The sequence below is a fragment of the Cydia strobilella genome, chromosome 2 (genome assembly GCF_947568885.1).
Source record: "Cydia strobilella chromosome 2, ilCydStro3.1, whole genome shotgun sequence".
Lineage (NCBI taxonomy): Eukaryota > Metazoa > Arthropoda > Insecta > Lepidoptera > Tortricidae > Cydia > Cydia strobilella.
In genome coordinates this window covers 30,043,605-30,070,254 of record NC_086042.1, presented here as the reverse complement: position 1 = coordinate 30,070,254, position 26,650 = coordinate 30,043,605, and the positions used below count along the sequence as shown (strand labels likewise).

Sequence of the window (26,650 nt, the reverse complement as noted above, 5' to 3'; positions counted from 1 at the left end):
TGCAGGGACAGTATGAAATGGCGTAGGTATTCACGGGAAATCAGATCTTGATAGTAATATATATTAGTTATAAATACTGAGCAAATTTCACTGTAGGTATGTACATTTTTGTCAATATTTTCTAAACGCCCTCATGGACTTTACTCCCACCAGTTCCTATCACAAACCGCCTCTCAGTATTCCCTATGTTATCTGCGCCGCCGCCGTGCCAGTCGCCGACATCCGCGCCGTTCCAGCTATCCTAACCTGATGTGTAATTTAAACACCCCAGAGTTCAGCATCATGTTATCTGTACAATCGGACACATATTTTAAGACATAATATAGTATAAGACATAATATAGTAAAATGGCGTTGGTGTCGTAACGGTAAGGCGGTAATTCGTAAGACTGTGAGACTTCCAAACCATTTTTTTTAAACTTGTACGAAATATCATTTGATACTTACTAATCTTACTATTTGCTTTCCGGTTAAGGAAATCGTGAGAAAAATGGAATAATTCCAATAAGGTCGTTTTTTATGTCAGTTTGAAGGTCAGATAGCATAAAAACTATAGTTAACGCTATCTCTACTGAGCTCGTTCACTTACGTACTAATACTAACAATGGCATTCTGTTAAACAAAAGCCATTATTTCTTTTGAGTGAGCGCTGGCCTTCACAAAGGCCACGCGCTCACACAAAATAAATAATGACTTTTGTTTAACAGAATGCCATTGTTAGTACAGGTAAGTGAACGAGCTCAGTAGAGATAGCGTTAACTATACGTATAGCTATTATTGCCATGGTAGCGCTCATGCAAATTCTAGGGCTTAGGTCCTTTAGAGAGCCCTTGTATTGCAAAAACTGGAATAACGCTACGAATATGTATATTATGTATATGATGATAAGAAGTGAAAGTTGAAAAAACAGGCTCAGTGCGAGTCGGACCCGCGCACCGAGGGTTCCGTACTTTTCAGTATTTGTTGTTATAGCGGCAACAGAAATACATCATCTGTGAAAATTTCAACTGTCCAGCTATCATGGTTCGTGCGATATAGCTGGTGACAGATAGACAGACGGACAGCGGAGTCTTAGTAATAGAGGGTCCCGTTTTTACCCTTTGGGTACGGAACCTTAAAAAGCACATTAAAGGTTGATTGATAATCAATATCAATGTTGTATTGATCTTTTATAAATTGCAAGTTGTGACTGGAGCACAAGTTGATCTGATACAGTGATAAGTTGATAACATATCGACAAGTATGTTTTAAATGTTTATCTTATCAGCGACATTTTACGAAGCGTGTCCGTAACTTCACTATTATACAGATTAGATATTATTTTAGATTAGATATGTTTGGCACATTCCTAACTACTTATTCACGTATATTCGAAGAACCAATCTTTTTCTGTTACCATTTCTATATGCCAAAACTTTCTTGTTGCTAGATAAAAACAACCAAACTATGGTCGAAAAGGAGCAACATAAAAATTCCTACCATACAGTTTGTCTGTCTCTTACTACACCTGATATCACAAAACTTATTTAACTAATGCCTTTTACTTTACCAATAATATTACAAGTTTACGAATGGAACTGTACACGATAACATTTTCCACGTTAAATCCAACAGAACATCTCTAAAGGGGGCGATGCCGATTGCAACCTAATTGGTTTTTGTCCTGTTCTGTTTTTTTTTCATATCACAGTAATGTAATTATGTACTTACGTCTATATCCAGTGTTGGTAACGTAGTGGTTATAATTGTTTTCTCTGATTTTTTTTCATATCACAGTAATGTAATTATATATACTTACGTCTATATCCAGTGTTGGTAACGCAGTGGTTATAATTGTTTTCTGTGTTTTTTTTTTCATATCACAGTAATGTAATTATGTACTTACGTCTATATCCAGTGTTGGTAACGTAGTGGTTATAATTGTTTTCTCTGTTTTTTTTCATATCAAAGTAATGTAATTATATATACTAACGTCTATATCCAGTGTTGGTAACGTAGTGGTTATTATTGTTTTCTGTGTTTTTTTTTCATATCACAGTAATGTAATTATGTACTTACGTCTATATCCAGTGTTGGTAACGTAGTGGTTATAATTGTTTTCTCTGATTTTTTTTCATATCACAGTAATGTATTTATATATACTTACGTCTATATCCAGTGTTGGTAACGTAGTGGTTATAATTGTTTTCTGTGTTTTTTTTTCATATCACAGTAATGTAATTATGTACTTACGTCTATATCCAGTGTTGGTAACGTTTTGTTTATAATTGTTTTCTCTGATCTTTTTTTCATATCACAGTAATGTAATTATATATACTTACGTCTATATCCAGTGTTGGTAACGTAGTGGTTATAATTGTTTTCTCTGATTTTTTTTCATATCACAGTAATGTAATTATATATACTTACGTCTATATCCAGTGTTGGTAACGTAGTGGTTATAATTGTTTTCTGTGTTTTTTTTTTCATATCACAGTAATGTAATTATGTACTTACGTCTATATCCAGTGTTGGTAACGTTTTGTTTATAATTGTTTTCTCTGATCTTTTTTTCATATCACAGTAATGTAATTATATATACTTACGTCTATATCCAGTGTTGGTAACGTAGTGGTTATAATTGTTTTCTCTGATTTTTTTCATATCACAGTAATGTAATTATGTACTTACGTCTATATCCAGTGTTGGTAACGTAGTGGTTATAACTGTTTTCTCTGTTTTTTTTCATATCACAGTAATGTAATTATATATACTTACGTCTATATCCAGTGTTGGTAACGTAGTGGTTATAATTGTTTTCTGTGTTTTTTTTTTCATATCACAGTAATGTAATTATGTACTTACGTCTATATCCAGTGTTGGTAACGTTTTGTTTATAAATGTTTTCTCTGATCTTTTTTTCATATCACAGTAATGTAATTATATATACTTACGTCTATATCCAGTGTTGGTAACGTAGTGGTTATAATTGTTTTCTCTGATTTTTTTTCATATCACAGTAATGTAATTATGTACTTACGTCTATATCCAGTGTTGGTAACGTAGTGGTTATAATTGTTTTCTCTGTTTTTTTTTTCATATCACAGTAATGTAATTATCCAGTGTTGGTAACGTAGTGGTTATTATTGTTTCCTCTGATTTTATTTTCATATCACAGTAATGTAATTATGTACTTACGTCTATATCCAGTGTTGGTAACGTAGTGGTTATAATTGTTTTAACAGATTTTTTTTTCATATCACAGTAATGTAATTATGTACTTACGTCTATATCCAGTGTTGGTAACGTAGTGGTTATAATTGTTTTCTCTGTTTTTTTTTCATATCAAAGTAATGTAATTATATATACTTACGTCTATATCCAGTGTTGGTAACGTAGTGGTTATAATTGTTTTCTCTGATTTTTTTCATATCACAGTAATGTAATTATGTACTTACGTCTATATCCAGTGTTGGTAACGTAGTGTGTTGAGCGTAGACTGTTTTTCTTGAAACTCGTACGCCGAAGACTGGAACGCGCTGGCCGAAGTGAAGCTACCGCTGCCAATTACCTCAGAAATACCACCACCATGTTACCGGGTTAATGTGAGGGTTAGTAAGAACACTTATTTTAGGGTTAATAAGATGTTAAGTGTAGAGGTGTTGTAGAAAGACTGGTTGTTGACGGACTAACGAGGCTAGGTTGGGCAGTCATATTTATATGAGAGCGCGACCGCGCCCCGCCCACTGTGTCACGTGGGTGAGTTGTGCAGAGTCAGTTTCCATTTATTGGCCAATCAGCTTACGCTATTTTACAAAGTTAGGGAATAGGTAATATTTATTGTGGGACATTGATTCTTAATAATACACATTGATTGACTTATAACTATGCACGAAATATAAAAATAAAACATAAACACACAATGATTAAAAGACATAGAAAGTTACACAATAATAAAACACAAAATTAGAGGATCACAAAACGTACAATAAAAATATCTTAAAAGCTATATACGACATAGTGGTTATAATTGTTTTCTCTGTTTTTTTTCATATCACAGTAATGTAATTATATATACTTACGTCTATATCCAGTGTTGGTAACGTAGTGGTTATAATTGTTTTCTGTGTTTTTTTTTCATATCACAGTAATGTAATTATGTACTTACGTCTATATCCAGTGTTGGTAACGTTTTGTTTATAATTGTTTTCTCTGATCTTTTTTTCATATCACAGTAATGTAATTATATATACTTACGTCTATATCCAGTGTTGGTAACGTAGTGGTTATAATTGTTTTCTCTGATTTTTTTTCATATCACAGTAATGTAATTATGTACTTACGTCTATATCCAGTGTTGGTAACGTAGTGGTTATAATTGTTTTCTCAGTTTTTTTTTCATATCACAGTAATGTAATTATATATACTTACGTCTATATCCAGTGTTGGTAACGTAGTGGTTATAATTGTTTTCTCTGTTTTTTTTTTTCATATCACAGTAATGTAATGTAATGTCACTGGTTCCGTGGAAGATGGGACGGGTGCTGGTGTGGGACGTCACATGTGTAGACACCCTAGCCCCGTCTCATCTCCACGGCACTACTGCAAAAGTTGGCGCGGCGGCAGAGGCGGCTGAGAAATTAAAAAAGACAAAATATAGGGGTCTCGGCCCCGAATACGATTTCGTACCTTTTGGGGTCGAGACCCTTGGCCCGTGGGGTCCGAATGCGTCTTCATTTTTTAAGCAATTGGCTAAAAAAATTATAGACGTCACTGGTGATCGTAGAGCTGGCAGCTTCCTCGCACAAAGAGTAAGCATTGCAATACAGCGAGGAAATGCTGCCAGCATCTACGGCACCATGCCGCGTGCCGCAGGGGATTAGTTTTTAGGTATTTATTTTAAGATTAGTTTTATTTATTTTTAGTTTTAGTTTTTTAAGTTTTATATGTATTTCTAATTGTTATTACATGAATTTTTTTTTTTAATTAAATTGTAATAGGTGTTACAAGGATAATTGACATTGACTGATGTTTAGCCACTTATAATAGGTGACCACAGCTCATTATGTACTTACGTCTATATCCAGTGTTGGTAACGTAGTGCGGTTATAATTGTTTTCTTTAGTTACGAGTCTAGTTGATCCATCGAGTTTGTTTGTAAAAATAAAAACAAAAGCTCGAGTGAGAGAGAAAACAACCGTTTGTTGGCTAAAAGGAACAAGAGACTTGAATCTTCTGTAGAAACTGTAGTCCTATGTAGGAAAGAAAATAATCCGTTGCCACAAATAAATTTCAAAAAAGTTTTTTTTTTTTTTTTCAATTGTTTGTGATAATTTTCTTTACGAACGTATTATTGTTTAAACAGGTAGAAATTTACTATTAAAATTGGAGGCAGAAATATTAATTAACACTTTAAGCATTTTAGCACTTAATTAGTTTTATTTCCCCTTTAGATTCTAGAAGTGTAAGGCACACTTGAATAAAATTGCGAACAATCTTCATTAACACAATCAAAGTCAACACTTAAAGAAACTAACTTCAATTCTGAGTCCTATTTCCATTCTGATAAGGGCTAAAGTTATTCCTACTATTCTAATCAGTATAGCACCTGACTCACCGGCCATGTCAATGACCTCGGTCGCACGCGACGTAGCACGGTATCCTGCGGTTCTTCTGTCTCCTTCTTTAAACGGCTGTGAAAGAGATAGCGATGTAGATAATGCTAGTTTGAATAGGCGGGTGAGTCAATCCGTGTAAGACCGTGTAGTAGACATATCGATGCGTGTTTTGGCGAGGAATTCCTTGGTGATTTGGTGAATTGAGTTTTCATTTAGTAAATAACTGATATGTAGGTTATTGCCTAGTAAATATTTACCTATCTGCATAAAATGTTTAAACTTACACGTGCTGTATCTTATCGTATATATATTATCTAAAATCACTAAAATCCCCATAATTGTAGTATAGGTAATGAGCTCACAATAAATCTTACACAAATAAAGTAATACTTTCGTCCTCGTGTGCATTTTATATATGGATGAATTTACAAATAGTTATTTTCTAGATTTCTCAAACAAAACAAGGTAACTGCCAAGATGTAGGTAAAGGTAATAATACCATGTAATACCAAAGATAGATACATAATAACTCCGTAATAGATGGATACATTCTAAGGAAAAAACGTGCCTGGAAAATTAAGAAAATTTGATTCTCGATCAAATGGCTACCTTTGGCCTACTCTCGTATAAATGGCGGGAACGGTTTCGTTTATTTAACAATTTTAACGCATATCAGTGAAAAAACATGAGTCAAAATCATATAAAATTAATTAATGCAAAAAAAAACATTTATCCATATATAATTACATTTTATCGTATTTTTATACATCTTCATTTTTAGTTTTAATCGTGTGTCGATAGATGGCACTGAAATTACTGTGGCTGCAAAATGTACTAATGACAGTACCGCTCTACCCTACCCCAGTAGCATTTATACGTCATTATGACGTCAGCGATGTCATTATGACGTCAGCGACGTCATTATGACGTAATAATGCCGCCATTATGACGTCGCTGACGTCATTTTGCTACCTGGGTATTATATATTATATCCTCTTATTAACAAAGCTTAGTAACTAATAACAAAGCTATGTCGAAAGAACATGACCTATCTAGAAAGAGCCTCCAAAAAAGGGTCCTGTCCTGCCTCGACAATCTTCTTCTTTGTCCATCCCTGCTCCCGTTATCTGGGGTCGGCTCTCCTCACATTTCTGCGCCAGGCCCATCGGTCCTGGATTGTCGGTTTTGGCAATTGGGTTTTCTTGAGGTCTCTCTCTCTATGTTAGACCACCAGGTCAATGGCGGGCGGCCGATACCTTTCTTACGTTCTGGTAAGTTTAGAGCGATTTTTACCACATGGTCTTCACTGCGTCTCATTACATGGCCATACCATCTAAGGCGGGACTCTGTCATTTTGTCTGTGATAGGCGCGACCTTAAAACTACCCCGTATGTGCCCGTTGCGCACCCTGTCCATCCTGGTCACCCCTCCCGCCCACCGCAGCATCTTCATTTCGTTTACGTGGGCTTTATCCAACAATATGGAAGATGTGGGCTTTATCCAACAATATGAAAGATAAAGTCTGATGGAATATTTCATACTGCGTAAAAACCTAGGCAACTACATAATACTTACTTAGGCATTAGATACATATTGTAGTCTTAACAGGATACTTTTATGTGTACTGCTAATTTTAGACCAGCAGCGTCAAAGTCAACAATTAAAGTGGGTGTGCCTTCAACGTCCGTGAAGTGACAGCATCTGATAACGACGCAAAATCATTCCGTGACTAGAGAGAGATTTCAAATCATAGAAATAGTTTATTCGTGGCAAAAGTATACAGATAAAAAAGAGAAACAAAAAACTGGTCAAGTGCAAGTCGGACTCGCGCACGAAGGGTTCCGTACCATTACGGAAAAAAACAGCAAAAAATCACGTTTGTTGTATGGGAGCCCCATTTAAATATTTATATTATTCTGTTTTTAGTATTTGTTGTTATAGCGGCAACAAATACATCATCTGAGAAAATTTCAACTGTCTAGCTATTACGGGTTCATGAGATACACTAGATACAGCCTGGTGACAGACAGACAGACAGACGGACAGACGGATGGACAGACGGACAGCGGAGTCTTAGTAATAGGGTCGCGTTTTTACCCTTTGGGTGCGGAACCCTAAAAACAAACTTACATTACACATTACATTTGTATTCCTGGCAACTCCGGTAGTACTCTTCAAGTAAGTGAGTATGAGTAGGTATGAGGTACTTACTATAGGTAGGTTTTTTATACCCATTTATGATACAACCTTTATGATAATAAACTATTTTTTGTATTTGTATTTTGTATTTAAGATGCTTGGGGAAGTTAGAAGCGCGCACCGAGCCTGTCTTCCCTAACAGCATTTATACGTCATTATGACGTCAGCGACGTCGTTATGACGCCATAATTACGTCATTATGACGTCGCTGACGTCACTTTGCTACCTGGGTTATGCTCCGGGCTTTCGGCCCTACGCGGAGTTTGGCTTTCGACCTTTACAATTAGAATACTTGGTGATGTTGCAGCAAGCGCGCATCTGTATTACGCTCCAGCCCTTCTGCCCTAAGAGGAGCTCGGCCTTCGGCCTTCGCAATTAAGATACTTGGAGAAGTTGTTATATGAGTGAATGACCGACTGGGTTATCGAATGATTATGGCGTCAACCGCGAATCGCGATAGTTAAATGCGCAGGGCTGATTTGATTCCAACCCTAGGCACTGGAACTTTTGTCATTTATTTGACATTCATTCGTTTTTAATGTATTTGGGATTTGTAGACTGAATATTACAAACGATTAATCACTAAATAACATGAAATAAAACTATGAAAACGGATTATATCGCGTATATTGAATTTATTATACATCCCGATTCTGTAAAGGGTTCGAAACGTCGGGATGTATTATAAATTCAATATACGCGATATAATCCGTTTTCATAGTTTTATTTCATGAGTAACTATCGCGGTAACCGAAGACAATATCACTAAATAACACTTTAGTCCCTGACATTGATACCTGACACTACTTTTGTAACCTAGTAAATCTATGTTGTTCCAGATGTCCAGGTGTAAGGTCACCTCCCTTATCTTCCAACACACGGTATCGTCGCGCGCGCACCTCACACCAGAACTGGTACTGCGTCTGATCACACCAGAATGCCCGCTATGGACGGCGAGAGGGGAGGAACTGCCCTTCCCTGACCCCTTCTGGGGGTTCTACTGGCCCGGAGGACAGGCTACAGCCAGGTATGTCAGGCCCATCAGTTCGCCTGGTTGATCCGCCAGGCATATATGTCTAACTTCTTCTTCTTACTTGATTCCTCATGACACACATATGTCCATATTTACTATATGTCTAACACATGTAGCTAAAATGTCGTTTTATGTTGGAGTGACTACATGAGCTTCGAGAATTTGTCCGCCTTTCTCAGCGTGAAAATACACGGAGCTATTTCCCGGAGGGGTAGGCAGAAACCACGGATTTCCACTTGCTACGATCCTGACATTCCTCTTTCGCTTCCTTCACTTTCATAACATACATCATACACGCTCGCCGGTTTAGGGTGCTCTTGACCTGGCCTTTCTTCGGGATTTCCCGGATCTGATCAGAGAAAGTCCGCCGCGCCGAGGTCTACCCTCTTCCTACTTCCGCTTCTACTTCTCCCTTATACACTCTCTTTGTTAGCCTCTGCTTTTACTCATTCTCTCCACAAAATCAAACGGGGATCGGGGATAATATAAAATATATGGAAATCATTGTGAAATCTTTACTGATAGCAAATATTGACATTATAATATATCTGTCTTGATAACATAATTATCAGTATAATGGCTTATTTTTATAATATTAGTAATGATATCGATATCCACGAGTCCGTGGAAGCACATCACATAGAGATAATAAGATAACGATAACAAACGAGGACAAATCTTTAAATTAAAAATGAGTAACCTGAATAGTAATCCTTGTTTCTACTCAGTCTATTAGACATTTTAGTTATGCTATTAAAGATAATGATGATGTTGCCAGAAGGTTTAGTTGTATGAACAATCTTTGAGTAGGTATTACATTCTTAAACTCTTAATTAGCTCCATGCATGAATTTATTTTTATTTTTGGATTCATAATTTATATCGTTGGAACACCGGAAATGATAAAAATACTTTTGTAAACCTTAACATTATTTTATTAAAAAATATTTAAAATATTGAAAATTTTTGAGCGGTTGAAACGCTCATAATTTTTGGCGCGAATTCGACAGAGCGTAATGACGTCACACGTTGGGCGGCCCAACTGACGTTTGCTACTAATGACTGTCGAACGCGTGACGTCACGTGGCGTTTCGAGCGTTTCGCTCACTAGCTTTTCGCGGGCAAATTTTTGTACTTTTTATTTATAATTTTAAGTAATTAAATGGTAATTTAAAAACGGAAATGCATTTGTAACATGATATAACGGTAACAAACATCCGATTAAAACATATTTCGTTAAAATATAAACTTCATGCATGAGGCTAATTAGACACCTTTGGCATCGGGTATTTATCTTTAGAGCCCCGTAATTATTTATTTTATAACTTTAAATAGCACAACGCCAAAGCCATAAATATAACATTCCCTTTTCATTATGTAGAAAACTAGAAGACTAACAGATAGTAAAAAAAAACGTATATATATATAACCTTTAACTCTCAAGATAAAACAAACTTTTGGATGCGAATGTGAAAACCCAACTTCGGTTGACATTTACCCGAAAAAAAAAAACAATTGAAGTGCACGGGTCGACAAATCGGTAATTTTACTAATCACTTACGTACACCAGTGGTAAAACCCAAATCCATTGTTACTTGTCATTGTCAGTGCAAAAAAAATGTTGACCTTTCTGAAAAAACTCAGACAGAATCGAAGGAAGACAATAGGATATAGCACTGATATTGGGAAATGTAGTTTTGCTAATAAACTAATGTTAAATATTATTTGAATTGTATATCGTTTTTACAATAAATTGTAAAAAAAAGTGTAATGCGTGTTTACTGGACCGACGAGCAATGCATATTGAAGGATGTTACCCTCATCTGGCAGAATATTATTTAATCGAATTTAAACTGTTGTGAGACATACTAACATTAAATAATTTCACGGTTTAGACTCACTTGTTTTGTTTTGTTTTATGTATAAATTAGAATAATACAATAATTATTCTTTATGTAATGGGTTGATACCTAAATAAATAACATTTTTATTTTATTTATTTATTATTTATTTATTTACTCACTCGCGCAACATGTCGTGTGTGTTGAGAATATTATTTGTCAGAAATACACTTCGCATAAAACGCAGTCGTATCGCAGAAAAACTTTTAGTCGAATGATACTTTCGCATAAATATTCGCAGAATTTTCTTAGTGGGTTAGATAAGGGTTTTCCGCCAAATAATATTATGCGAAAAGATATTCTACCAAGTAATGTTATGCAATACAAAATTCTAATAAACAACTTTCTGCAACACATTAGTAAAAGGCTATCAGGCCAAGCCCAAGTATCCGAAGAAGCTCACAGTTCTCCCGCGGCAGATAGTGGAGAGGAGAGGTGAGCTCTAGCAGAAAAGATAAGTTTTTATAGTAACGTTCATACAATGATTTGAACAACTATCACCCCCATTCCCATATTGACGTTGAAAGATTAAAGCTTAAACCATCACAGCTAGCAACAGCTCGAAATCATTAATATTCATGTGGGAAAATGAGTCCAGTGCTAGTGTACTCGTAGTTCCCCGTTTAATGCAAATGCAAATTAGCTGTATGTATGTATAGTCGACTTGAAAATATTAATCAGTTATGCACACATACTATGTCTGGGGCTATGCACAACAACTGTGTCACCGTCATAATCGGGTTGGGTATTTTTAATTCATTTACTTATTTTCTATTTTATACCTTTACCTTGAATTTTGCAAAACCCCTTTACCAAAATCTGTAGCCATATCTCACGATATATTGGTATCCATTTTATTTCCGGATATTGTCATTATTGTGCCAGTATTCGCATTGTTTTACGTGGCTCTGCGACAATCAAATCTTTTCTGGGGCCCTTCTACCAGAACAAAGGGACTTGAGATCAGAGTCAGACAGATGAATTTGTTACAGCTAAAAGCCGGCATTTATTCTCTAATTCTGAAGTTATTGGACTAGTTACTCGTAGTCAACAGATTTTGCCACACAATTGACACAATCAGGGTTATTAAGAGTACATGGAACGGGTGAATTTTAATGTGAAAGACTTTAAAATATTACAAACTGACGCCAACTATACATGAAGCATACAATTACTGTATAGTATAGGTAAACTTGCCGTCGTTTTAGCATAACTTACCGGGTTTTTCCGACCGGTTTCCTCAATATTGTCAATATCCTCTGTGGAAGATCTGCGTAACGCACTCTTTGGATTCCACTTGCGTACCTTATGCGTCTGGCTTTAGCTTGGAAACATACTTACGTAAAAAATATATTTTGAATCTGATTAGGGATAAGGAAACTTTGATCTTGTTGACTAATGTTATCCTTAATATTGTCTTCGGTTACCGCGATAGTTACTCATGAAATAAAACTATGAAAACGGATTATATCGCGTATATTGAATTTATAATACATCCCGATGTTTCAAACCCTTTACAGCGTTCGTGGTCAACGGGTGACTGAGGAAAAACTACAAAGTGCAAAAATACCCATATACTAAAAATAAACCATCATAGACTATAAACTTTAAGGCTGGCCTTATGAACCGATTTTGCATGTACAACCAGCCTTATTTTTGCACTTTGTAGTTTTTCCTCAGTCACCCGTTGACCGCGAACGCTGTATAAGGGTTAGAAACGTCGGGATGTATTATAAATTCAATATACGCGATATAATCCGTTTTCATAGTTTTATTTAATGTTATCCTTGCCATAAATCAACCCGTAAATAGTTATAGCACCTATAATTTAAACTTCCCCGAAAATGTTAAAGCAAGCAAAGCATTATTGTTGGATGGGTGGGTTTTGTTTACAGTTGGAGAGAAGAGCGGCAAGAAGCTACTGGGATACTTCTTTTGCCACTAGAAATGCAAGAAAGACTTAGAACTACCACTACCCCAAAAAATATATAAATTAGATCTATCTCATCATCATTTAAGTTCTACTCTTGGCAATAATAACATACAATCATTCTGCGTCTCTGCTACTGTTTAGCGCTCCTGGTATGTCTTTACATCGTTCGCGTCCGTTGCTTTGGTTTTCCACAGCCTCTTTTCTTTCTTTTATTCTATAGCATGGTCTCTATGTTACATATTTTTGTATCAGTTTGCTCTAATTTTTTCATCTTCTGTTCTCATTATAAGTGAATTGAACTGTATTTGCATGCATGCAACTGTGCTTTAAGAAAATACATATTTGATTGATTAATTAGTATTGACAAAGGTAGATATAACTCCGTAATAGATGGATACAGTCTAAGGAAAAAACGTGCCTCGAAAATGAAGAAAATTTGATTCTCGATCAGAGGGCGCTACTAGCTTTGGCCTATTGTCGTGTAGATGGCATTGACGGTTTCGTTTGTTATTTAACAATTTTAACGCATATCAGTGAAAGAACATGGGTCAAAATCATAAAAATAATTAATGCAAATAAAAAAAATCATTTATCCATATTTAAAGGGGTTCAAAGGGATAAGTTCGCCTTTGTACATCTTACTATTTGTACCATGTAATTTTTAATATGTATATTTGTACAATAAAGAGTTTACTACTACTACTAAATACATTTTATCGTATTTTTATAAATCTTCATTTTTATTTTTAAGGTGTGTCGATAGATTGCAGTGAATTTACTGAAGTTACAAAATTTACTATGACAGTACCGCTCTGTCTTATTATATCCTCTTTGGTATTGATTAGATATATGTAGGTATCTTAATCCACCTTCCCAAATGCAAATAATCCTAATCAATTGTTAAACACAAATTAGTTTAGGTGACACGACATAATTTTAACAGATTTGGCAGATAAGATCTCGTGCCAGCAGCGTTCAGAATTAGATCCAATTTGAATTTGAATCTCATTATGAGATTGCCACACTTTGTCATAGCAAATGCACAGTTATAGTCCGACTCTATACATTTTAACATGGCATTGAGAAGTTCTTAATGAATGGTCCAGAGCAAGGCACGACACGACAGCAGCAGCAGTCCATAATCCATAATAACTTTATCCATGAATGAAAATTCTTAGAAAAATTCACATCTCACGAGACCGCAAACCATACAAGCCAGTCCAAACTCTATATCATCAGATATAAAGTTGAAATTCAACTACCTATCCGTGACCTTTCTATGCAACATGATACAGTTATCGATTCAAACAAAACTGAACTCTATTTGTGTTAATTAAGGTTGACATTGTAATGGAGTTGTCTTGTGAGTCACCCGCCTGGGGTTTTACAAATCGCCTTATCTGTGAATTATTGATAAGGGAATTGTTGAATAATACCTTAACGAGGATTTCTTCGAATGATACAAAACAAACGATTTCCAATGTTGTATTGTTTTGATAATTAATTCATGATTAAAGATAACAACAATTGGACATATGGACGCGGATGTATCTGTATTTAGACTTTAATCTGTGCCTGGGGTCTTATAATTATTTTAAAGTATGTAATTGCATTAGGTCTTTCACTCCTAGAGCTTTGAGTTTATGATTGTCTTAGTTATTTTGTCTGGAAATTAAGTAAATAATAAAGTTAGCTATACAATTAATTATAATAAATTAGTCCTTTTAAGTAAGAAAAGTACCATAAATGAACCATCTTGATTAGATAATTTTTACCTTTTCAATGAAAAGATACGTAATGTTATTATACTAAACATTCTATTCATATTCCACCTTATAACTACGAAATAAGGTTCTGAATCGTTTACATATTTTTGACGTCGACTGTTCAACCTAAATTCCTTCCCATGAGTCATTGAAGGACTCGCAAGACAAGGACGACCTAACTTTCACATATTAAAGAAAAGGATAGGGCTAAATATTCAGGACATTGTGGACGGAGAGAGAAATATGACTTCGCTGTGAGTGCGAAAGAGAGGTTTGTGTGTGTGTTAGTGTATGCAGATGAAAGAGTGAAAGAAAGGGACAGTAAGTATGAGCACAGAATAACTAATAATTCTACCGGTATGAGTCATCCTGAAATTCGAGAATATGCTAGTGAGTCATACTAGGGATATAAATTCTTGGAAAAAATGATGGCTAACGCGTATGAATTCGCCGCTAGGGGCGCTAGTGTAGATGGTGGTCTTTTCCATAGTTCGAAATGTCAAATGTCACTTGTCACTTCAATGACTGACAGCTGTTCTTTAGTCTTTTGGACCACCATCAACAGAGGCGCCGTGAAAGTCAAAAACCGACATTGGCAAATTCACCCCGTGCAAAATTGCGGGGAGTAAAAGCCAGATAGGATAAAAAAAAAAAAACAGAGGCGCCAACTGGTGAGCAAAAAAACGATAGCCCTCATTCGTAAACTGAAAACAAGACATTTGGTGATATATTTTCTAATGAGGACGCAAAAGGTTCTGAAAAGCGTTTTGGAACTTTTAGATCAAAAAACAGTCGGTTTAATTTGCTGGATAGTTCAATTGAAAGAGGCGACATTGGCGACAACAGCGCAATTGCATTTGAAAGAACGGTCCGCCAGACGATATCGGCCTGTCAGTTAGAACAAAAAATTGACAGTTCCGCACAACTGACAGGCCAATATCGTCCGGCGGACTGATAAGTGGACCCCTTTAGCATCAGGCGTAATGCAAAGATAGATATAACTCCGTAATAGATGGATACATTCTAAGGAAAAAACGTGCCTCGAAAATCAAGAAAATTTGAGTCTCGTTCAGAGGGCGCTACTAGTTTTGGTCTACAGTCGTATAGATGGCGTTGACGGTTTCGTTTGTTAGTTAACAATTTTAACGCATATCAGTGAAAGAACATGGGTCAAAATCATAAAAATAATTAATGCAAATAAAAAAAATCATTTATCTATATTTAAATACATTCTATCGTATTTTTATAAATCTTCATTTTTAGTTTTAAAGTGTGTCGACAGATGGCAGTGAATTTACTGTGGTTACAAAATTTACTATGACAGTACCGCTCTAGTATAAGTTACTCTATGCGTAATGTAACACTGTATTTTCCAATTGTTATAATAAAATAGACTTTAGAAAAAGTATTTTAAATCTGTTTGGCATTTGCAGAACAAGACATCTGAATTGTTTTTATTACGACTATTAGGAGTAGAGTATAAAGTTACTTATGTATTGATTTGCATGATATTGTGCAATAAGATCATTTGAAAATAATTACAGGATGTACTTATGTAGGTATTGTGGTAAAATATGGAAGCGCGGAATCATCTAAATATGAATGACCTCGTCATCGTAGTCACTCTTTTGTTATGTGACACTTTATCAAGTTATTTTTTTTTTAAATTAAATTCTTTATTCAACGACCCACTAGGATCAATCAGTGTTAGTAATGCTTATGGGTAATCTTATACTACGGTTAGTAACAGCAAAATTATCAATTCCGTATTAGATATTTATTTACAGATTTAAATATTTATAAGTTCCTGCGCACATGAATGAGGCAGCAGTTGTTCAAATAAACACCGTCAACCCTGTCTGCAATCATGGTCAGGATGCTGTTGGAGCTAGCCCGGACTCTGCGCACCAGGGAGGTTGCTCTCTTGCGCATAGTGGTGTAGAAGCAGTCTACCCGCGCCTCCGCGAACATCCCTGACGCGCTACAGAACCTAGGCAGCCCCATCAGCACCCTGCACGCGTTATTATATTGAACGCGCAAAGCGTTGTACCGTTTACGCGTATAGACTCGTCATATGCTTTCTACACGGTCGTGAATGACGCGTTGGACAGAAACCGGTGGAGGCAGATCATCCGCTCCAGATGCAACCCTGACACTGACCACGATCTTCAGACATGACGGAACGAGCAGAGAGAGAATCATATTTTTAGCGAGTTAGACTAATGACTGATGATATTCTATAAGCGGATTCTTCCAGTCCTGAGAGATTTTTTTTTAAATGTTGTCGTCATCATCATATATTTAAGAGTAAGTCTCTTGTCGGTGGAGCAATTTCCATGTTTCGCGGTCCTCTGCCTACTCTCTGACAGCCTGATACGACACGACGTTGAGTTTTTCCTTTATTTGATGCATGTACGCTCTCCTTGGTCTTCCCTCCTTCCTCTTTGCTTCAACTTTCCCTTCTATGGTGTTTTTGATAAATTCGTCGTGTCGTATCAGGTGCCCAAGCATCTTTCCTCTTCTATTATCTATAGTTCTTAACAAACTCCTCTTTTCTCCTACTATACGTAAAATGTTGTCGTAACGTAACGAATTTAAAGTTCTTTACATTTGCTTAGTTAAGTACTTACTTGTTAGTTTTTAGGCATGTATAGTGACAGGTACTTAGCCATACAAATAGAAAATTAATAATTTACATACAATATTACGAAGAAAACAATTTGGATTCCATCGAATAACTAATACCTAACCGAATTACGAATTCCTTGAAATCGGGTAAGCTGTTGTTACGAGGCCAATTTGCCACAACACAACTATTAGCGAACAGTACCGCAAGTCCCACAAATTGATACTCTCTCTCTGGTTGTTTCCTCATGACTGAGGATCATGGTCATCACCATCTGACATACTTTTGGAGTGTATGATTTGCCTCCATCGGCTTCTGTCCACCGTTCACTATAGAGCAAAACCTAGAAGATGAGTATTTTAGCTGGTCTGTCCATCTTGTGGGTGACCGGCCTCTGGCCTCTGTCCAGACAGACAAATTAATACAAAGCTCCACAAATGGATTCATTGTGATCACATTTCGATCTTATATAAATACCTTCAAATTATGTTAGGATTTTGAGTTATTTGAGGTGTAACTCCTAAGACGAACAGAAAGAAAACAGACTTTTCTCGATCCCGAGATTCCCGAGTAGGTATCTCAAACCCTTGCCTTGCGCTGTATTTTTTTTTTTTCTGTTTTAGTATATTTTATTGCGAGTTACACCGATACCCTTACAGAGGCTTACCCCCTAAGAACTCTTTAAGAAGTAGCATATGGTCTGAATAACATTACTATAAAATTCGCTTAGCTGATTCAGTGATTACTCTACCTACTGTGTTTCCCAACCCTACAAGTTCAAGGCTTCGGCCTCGAACAATGCCCGCCGGGGGCGCGGCTCGTAGAGACTATGTCAACCCTGACTCATGTCATGTTGAACAAACATCTGTAGTCTGTAGCTATACCGGAGAAGTGTCCACAATTATCTGCAAACTGATTATCTGAAGCTGAAAAGAAGATTTTCTCGGCAGTTGTTACTCAGCGGTTCCCACTCTACAAGTTCAAGGCTTCGGCCTCTAACATTGGTCGCCGGGGGCGCGGCTCGCAGGAACTATGTCAAACCTGACTCATGTTGAACAAACAGCTGTAGCTACATGGGAGAAGTGTTCATAATGATCTGCACACAATTAGACCGCCGAACAAGTTGCATTTAAATATCACAACCCCATTGCAACATCAAGCATCACCCTGAAATTGCGCGACATTTGCGACTCGTGGTGTAAATTTGAAGGTCGCAAAGACCGTTGACCGAGCGCAAGGGCGACCTTGGGATTATGTCACCTTCGACTCACAGGCCACAGCTGAGTAACGACGACCTTACGGTTGCCTTGGTAACCAATCTGTAATTGCCAAATGTGCCAATCTCAACCAAACGGGTACTTATTGTCGGTTGTCAATAAGGCGCTATTTCCATATAGCTTCAATTTGAAATCAACCATATCGACAACCGACAATGTGGTACCTTTTGGTTGAAAATGTCACAAATTAAGTGCTTAAAGCTTCTTTTCTACCAACGGCGAGATTCGAGAATGCGACTAGCTACTATAGTTATTGGCCCCTCCGTAGTAATGGCCACTCTTGGCAATAAGACTTCAATTGACTTGTTTCTTTCTGCCTTACTATGGAGTGGCCAATTAGCCAATTACTATAGAGGGGCCAATAACTATAGCAGTCTCCACCCTAAGATAATCGATTTTAATTCTGCCCGTTGACAAAAAACGTCATTGGCTTTTAGGCCAATATCCTATAGGATAATTAAAATTATATTTTACGATGTCGTTATATGATTGGCAAAATCTATCCGCAATCCACAAAGAAAAGACTCGCTCAATTGTTGTGTACTTTGTGATAAAAAAAAAATACATTCACATTTATCTTTGCCGGTCGGGTAACTGCTTTTACCACCCCTGCACCCTGCTAAGATTTCGACCTGTACTGAAAAGTTGAAGGTTGCGAGCTTTGACCGAAGGACTGAGTCACTGAGGATTATCAGGGATTATGTCTTCCGACTGGGCTGACTAATGTGGCCGACACCTGGTTGCCCTAGCAACTGGCTGGTTCGCTGAAATCAGTAAAGACGCATGTAAATATTCTTTGCACCAATAATTATACATTTTACATACATGTAAAACTACAAAGAATTTGAATTGAAGTGCTCTAAGTTATTTAAACAAGGCGCTAAAACAAAAGATCATTAAACATAATAATTTACATCGTACACATATATTTACTTAATCTGTGGCCATGTAAACACACTTAGCATACCCGCTGCCTTTAGAGACATCTATCTTTGGAGACAGGAAACCTGACACACTAAGAAAATTAGTCAGGTCTATAGATATTTGACTTAAAAATAAGGGGGACCAAGGGAGTGGCGTAGACTTACACACTCTATAGGTAAGATCAGAGTAGAAGAAAATGTTTCTCTATCGTTGCGACCCGCGCCTCTCCTTTGATTTTCACAAGCCTTCTCTATGGCAAGTTCAAGGTCGCGTGCGTCAAGGCCGCGAGTCCGCGACCTTCGGAGAATTGTGTCATCGACTGACTAAGGTAAGGTAAGGACTTGGTATCCAATGTCAGGGGGTCGACAAATTTGTAGATTATGATTGATGTAATTCACGAGTAGCTTTATGCTAAGTGTACTTCAAAAACTGGAAAAAGGGATTTTCCGATTATTTATTTATTTAAATTAGATAGGTAAGGTATTTGGTAAGTAATCGCTTTTTTCAAATCAGTCAAAGTTGGGCCGAAAAGTTTGGGAAGGTTTATTAAAGGCAAATTAAAGGTATTATGTTACGTTGACTGAGCATTGGGTATTAATAAATTTTCTTTCCTAATATAGGTTAATAATTAGTCTCCATAAATTATGTAATTTTCATATTTTAATCATGCACCTACTTGCGCGAGTATGTTTTATTTTATTCCCTCACTAACTTTCCAAGAGAATTAGGCTATCTATTAGCCATTCAGCCAATTTCCGAGTGCTTTCTCTAATTAGGATTCACGGAATATGCATATGCACTATACCTATGCCAGTTGGTTCTGAGAAAGCTTCAGTTCAGAGAAAATTTGAATATAGGTCGGTGGGCGGCCGGGTGACAGCTGGAGCAGGCTTTCATTTCGACCTGTAGAGATGGGCCGAATATTCGGTAATTATTCGTTGTTCGTATTCGGTCGAATAGTTCGGTTCGAATTGCCGAATATTTAACGAATAAACATTTTTTTAATGGCGTCCGCTAGTTAGCGCGGAAGCACTTCGCGATCGGTGTCAGCATGGTTGCATTTTTATCACCTGTCACTTATGCCTGTCACTTTCGCACTTGTTAGAACGTGATAGGCGATAAAAATGCTACCGTGCTAAGCCCGCAGGTATGACTGGTATGAGATATGAGACGTTTTCGTTTCTTTTCATAAACATTCCCGATCGGTCGGGAAGAGAAGGGTCAAAAACTCGTTATGAGTAATATGAGTACAGACCGCGGACCTGAATGAAAAAAATGAATATTTGTTTAAGATAAGTAGGTACAATAAACTTATTAAGTAACCTATATTTACAGACTTATTCACTAATTTACTATGTAAGAAACTTATCTTAACATGCTATGCCAACTTGGTATCGGTGGTCCCCGCACTGGGCAAGCCTGTATTGCGGAGGCCAGTACTTGTTTTCAGCGTTTTAGGCAGTTTTAACCCAACCGAATATTCGGTTCGGTATGAGCTGAACCGAATATTCGTATTCGGCAAAGTCCATATTTGGCCTATATTCTATCTAGACCTGTTAGTTAGGTTATCAAAATTCAGGGAAATTGGTTTCGATACGGAGAAATTCACCGTGCATATTCTTATAAAATAGGTAGAAGTTGTATATGAAAACTATGATATGATTATGACATTTACTATTTTTGAATAGCGGAAACTTATATCTACTATAGACTATAGAATTCTGAGCGTTACTTCCTTCAGAAAAATCTGAGCCTAAAGAAGTTTTACTTCAATGATGATGATTGAATTAATTAGAAATTAGAACCGATGGGAAACATACTGTGTAGGTATACCACTCTGCATGTACTTGCTTGCTGAATATTGTAAGTTCCAAACAATATCCAACTCCTAATAATGGCACCTAGTAACATAGAGTAACTTATACTAGAGCGGTACTGTCATAGTAAATTTTGTAACCCCAGTAAATTCACTGCCATCTGACGACACACTTTAAAACTAAAAATAAATATTTATAAAAATACGATAAAATTTATTTACATATGGATAAATGATTTTTTTATTTGCATTAATTATTTTTATATGATTTTGACCCATGTTCTTTCACTGGTAAGCGTTAAAATTATAAATAACAAAGGAAACAGTCAACGCCCTCTATACGAGTGTAGGCCAAAACTAGTGGCGCCATCTGATCGAGAATCAAATTTTCGTGATTTTCGAGGCACGTTTTTTCCTTAGACTGTATGCTGTATCCATCTATTACGGAGTTATATCTATCTTTGCTAGTAATAAGTCCGACAGCTGTTTCTAAAGAATCGCAGTTATTCACATCATGCAATGTTTGGCATTAGACAATGTTTCGCATTATTTGGTGACACGCCTAATTCGGTAATACAAGTTTTGAAGCATGACACACAGGAAAGCTAGTGAATTAGGGCCTTTTAAATGGGACCTCATGCACGGCTTCTGCGGCTTTGCCGTGAGGTCCATTTAAAAGGCAGCTTTAATTAATTTTAATTCACAGCTTTCCTGGGTGTCATGCTTCAAAACTTGTACTTATCACCGAATTAGGCGTGTCACCAAATAATGCGAATTTACCCTACAGTACCTACTACTCTGCGAGGATGCGTAGCGAGAGCGAGGGATGTGTTTATTAAGATCTAATTAAATGCGTGAGGTTATTAATAAACACATCCCTCGCTACGTATCCTCGTACATTTCTGGTGGAAACGCAGCCTTATACTTGTAGCAACTTGTAGGAAGAAGGAATGAGTTGCTGTGTTGTGTATACAATTTTTACTCGTTTTGTCGCCAACGTCCATACCACGTTGAATACACCGGTTCTCGTCCGATCACCGAAGTTAAGCAACGTCGGGCGAGGTCAGTACTTGGATGGGTGACCGCCTGGGAACACCTCGTGTCGTTGGCTTTTTGCTTTTCAATATCTGCTCAGATTTTATTTTTCAATTTTAGAAAAAAAAACCATACATTTTTACCAGAATATTTTGATTTTATGATTTTTTTTCAATCGACTTGAAATAAAACCGATACAAATTTTAAATTAAAAATATGGACGCTACATTCAAAATAAAAATTATGAAAAATAATCTAGTGTTTCTGGGTAACACCAAAGAGGATATAATAAGATAGAGCGGTACTGTCATAGTAAATTTTGTAACCCCAGTAAATTCACTGCCATCTATCTACACCTTAAAACTAAAAATGAAGATTTATAAAAATACGATAAAATGTATTTAAATATGGATGAATGATTTTTTTTATTTGCATTAATTATTTTTGTGATTTTGACCCATGTTCTTTACGCCATCTATACGACAGTAGGCCAAAGCTAGTAGCGCCCTCTGATCGAGAATCAAATTTTCTTGATTTTCGAGGCACGTTTTTTCCTTAGACTGTATCCATCTATTACGGAGTTATATCTATCTTTGGTAACACGGAAAACTCTCAACGGGCCTTGACGCTTAATTATCAGCTTCGTAGAACAATGTTTCAGTCAGTTTCATACTTCTTCCGTTAATTTTAAAAACCAGCCCTCGTGGGCCTCTTAAAAAAGCGAAACTGATTGAAAAATTAATGAAGTTACAGTTCTCAGGGTGGCTAGTTATATTGGTAATTGGAATATTGTGTTAGTGCTAAATAAATTAGGGACATTCAGATTTTTACATAGGTTTTTGTATAAACAGTATAAATTAGGCATTTTAATAGAGATGAAATATTGCGCCGATATGGCTAACGACCAATATTATATCATAGAGTAACTTATACTAGAGCGGTACTGTCATAGTAAATTTTGTAACCCCAGTAAATTCACTGCCATCTGTCGACACACTTTAAAACTAAAAATAAATATTTATAAAAATACGATAAAATGTATTTAAATATAGATAAATGATTTTTTTTATTTGCATTAATTATTTTTATGATTTTGACCCATGTCCTTTCACTGATATGCGTTAAAATTTATAAATAACAAACGAAACCGTCAACGCCATCTATACGACAGTTGGCCAAAGCTAGTAGCGCCCTCTGAACGAGAATCGAATTTTCTTGATTTTCGAGGCACGTTTTTTCCTTAGACTGTATCCATCTATTACGGAGTTATATCTATCTTTGATTAAATTATTCATTAAAAAAGCTAGGTATTAAAAAAAATCTTGTTAACCAATTTACGATTTTATAAATAAATCGCGAAAATCACATATTTCCTCCATCAATCGACTATTAGAAGAAAATCATAAGGAAACATTTTTTTTTTTCAATTTACCTAGGTTTTCGTTAAAAATGTTAAAATTCTTGAGGTCCACCACCTCCACTTTTTGTTATGACTGACATCTATTGCGGAATAGCAGAAACTTTTATAGCGGCATCTGTGGTCGAATAGAAAACGACTTAGTAACCCTAACCCGCCTTGTAGTAAAATCATACATCAATAGATGGCGCTATATTCAAATCTAAATTTAAAAATTCGTACTTTATTTCTACGTGCAAACCTAAAATAAACCTTTTTAAAAATAAATCTATTGAAAAGAAAACGAAATCTAGTTGAAAAGTTTATTTTACAGATACATTCTGGACAATCCTAAAATCGTCGAAAACAAAACAGTTTTGGACCTAGGGTGTGGCTGTGGAGCTGGAGCCATTGCAGCAGCAAAAATGAAAGCGAAGAGTGTATTGGCCAATGACATCGATCCATGTAAGTAAAAAAATACACACAAAGTTGGAGATGCCGGGGATCGAACCCGGGGCCTTTCACATGCAAAGCGAACGCTCTACCACTGAGCTACATCCCCTGTTGAGTATGAGTCAGAAATAGCTATTCACTTGTGTTGACAATAATTTTTACACCACGCTAAGTTTTCATGCCAAATACTACGTTGTATGGAACAAATATGGATAGTTGATAGTATGGTATCGTCAAGTTTGTGCAAAGTTAGCGTGGGGCATTTAATTTCATTGTTTATTATACAGGGTGGGCCAGTGATAAATGCATTAAAAAAAAACAATTTTTATGTTTTTAAATAAAAATTATAATTATAATTTGGGATAAAGAAATAAATTTTACGTTTTAAAAATTAAATCATCAAGATGTCGTCCGTAGCGGTTGCGGCACTCTTCCAGTCTTGCTTGTAAATTTTGAAAGACTTAACAAGACTTTCGTGTTAAGAGATTTCCTGGCTCCGAAACTTCACGAATCGTAGTATTGTTACAACAATAACACATGGTTTCAGCAAGACGGGGCCACCTGCCATACTAGTAATGTGACCCTGGAAGTTTTGCGAGAAATGTTTCCTCAAAAATTGATATCGAGGCGAGGTGACATTGCTTGGCCTCCCAGGAGCTCTGACTTAACTTCGGCAGACTTCTTTTTGTGGGGTTACTTAAAGAGTAAAGTGTACTCCAATAATCCCAAAACCACAGCAGAATTAAAGGAGAATATTCGTCAAGAAATCCAATCAATATCTCCGCAACTTCTAACGAAAGTCTTTCAACATTTACAAGCAAGACTGGAAGAGTGCCGCAACCGCTACGGACGACATCTTGATGATTTAATTTTTAAATTGTAAAATTTATTTCTTTATCCCAAATTCTAATTATAATTTTTATTTAAAAACATAAAAATTGATTATTTATAAAAAAAAATTAAATGCATTTATCACTGGCCCACCTTGTAGTTTTATCTGGCAAGCCAGCTTCGTCAGTAGACATTCGAAAAATGTATGCGCGCGAGTTTCGCGCCTTTTTCTACCGACAAAGTTGGCTTGTCAGAGTAAATAATAGAATAAAATATTTATTATAACCATAGAGTAACTTATATTAGAGCGGTACTGTCATAGTAAATTTTGTAACCCCAGTAAATTCACTGCCATCTGTCGACACACTTTAAAACTAAAAATAAATATTTATAAAAATACGATAAAATGTATTTAAATATAGATAAATGATTTTTTTTATTTGCATTAATTATTTTTATGATTTTGACCCATGTTCTTTCAGTGATATGCGTTAAAATTGTTAAATAACAAACGAAACCGTCAACGCCATCTATACGACAGTTGGCCAAAGCTAGTAGCGCCCTCTGAACGAGAATCGAATTTTCTTGATTTTCGAGGCACGTTTTTTCCTTAGACTGTATCCATCTATTACGGAGTTATATCTATCTGTGTTATAACGAATTAGGTATAATTTCAGACGCCCTAGAAGCCACTTTTATCAACGCCTCTCTCAACGGGGTTTCCGTAACAACCAGTGCCGCCAACCTCATCGGCGACAAGCCTCACTGCGACACGCTGCTCGTCGGCGACATGTTCTATGACACGGAGTTCGCTGCGACACTATTTGATTGGCTTATGACTCTCAAAGACACCACGGTAAATACTTAAAATACTAGATCGCCGCCAACCTCATCGGCGACAAGCCTCACTGCGACACGCTGCTCGTCGGCGACCTGTTCTACGACACGGAGTTCGCTGAGACGCTCTTTGATTGGCTCATGACTCTAAAAGGCACCACGGTAAATACTTTAAATACTAAATCGCCGCCAACCTCATCGGCGACAAGCCTCACTGCGACCTGCGACACGCTGCTCGTCGGCGACATGTTCTACGACACGGAGTTCGCTGCGACACTATTTGATTGGCTCATGACTCTAAAAGGCACCACGGTAGCAGGCACTTCATTAATTATCTCAATTCCACCCCGCTTTTTACATTCTTAAGGGATGATTTTCGGGATAAAAACTATCCTATGTCCTTCTCAGGGACTCAACCTATCTCTATGCCAAATTTCATCTAATTCGATTCAGCGGTTTAAGCGTGAAGAGGGAACACACAGACAGACAGACCTTCGCATTTATAATATTAGTATGGATTAGTATGGAATTATGGATAGTCTGCACAAAACTAAAATTTTATGTTTATCCGCTGCTGCTGATTGAATGCCTTAAGGTAAATACCTTTTTTTTGTTAAATTTGTGCAATAAAGTTTAATAAATACATATTTCAGATCCTAATAGGCGACCCAGGGCGCCACGGTCTCACACGCCGCAGCGGATTGACGCGACTGGCCACGTACAAGTTACCGCCAAACAGTTGTTTGGAAAATCGAGGCTTCGCGGATACCACGCTGTGGCAGCTCGATATTAAATGAAGTTTATTACATAAATTAAATGTTGTTTAGTTATGCAACCGATTTTTACTTTTAACTGCCAAATGATCAACTCGTTTTCTTGTCATGATTGATGATTTGATACTCATGACAAACGAAAACCGGAGAACAAGACTGCCCGATGCAAGGGCCTGACACTCTTTGATAGAGAAAGATAGTCTTATTGCGATTCCTATAAGAGGGAAGAGAAAATAGTGCCATGCTTTGTCTTTA

At 36.6% G+C, this 26,650-nt stretch overlaps 1 protein-coding gene and 2 non-coding genes across 3 annotated transcripts in view; 2 read left to right on the top strand and 1 right to left on the bottom strand.

The window, feature by feature from the left end:
- LOC134755215 (electron transfer flavoprotein beta subunit lysine methyltransferase-like) overlaps window positions 1-26,442 on the top strand; it is a 47,531-nt gene extending 21,089 nt beyond the window's left edge. Inside the window, exons 2-5 of the mRNA XM_063691741.1 lie at window positions 8,635-8,822; window positions 23,836-23,966; window positions 25,463-25,641; window positions 26,276-26,442. Of these exons, the coding sequence (XP_063547811.1) occupies window positions 8,635-8,822; window positions 23,836-23,966; window positions 25,463-25,641; window positions 26,276-26,419 (642 nt within the window). The 3' untranslated portion in view covers window positions 26,420-26,442. The remainder of the gene's footprint in view (window positions 1-8,634; window positions 8,823-23,835; window positions 23,967-25,462; window positions 25,642-26,275) is intronic.
- Window positions 22,063-22,181, top strand: LOC134755519 (5S ribosomal RNA). Its single transcript, XR_010129065.1, has one exon. It is a non-coding gene; the product is annotated as a 5S ribosomal RNA (ribosomal RNA).
- On the bottom strand, window positions 23,992-24,063 carry Trnaa-ugc (transfer RNA alanine (anticodon UGC)). The gene has a single exon. It is a non-coding gene; the product is annotated as a tRNA-Ala (tRNA).
- Window positions 26,443-26,650: the final 208 nt, after the last annotated feature.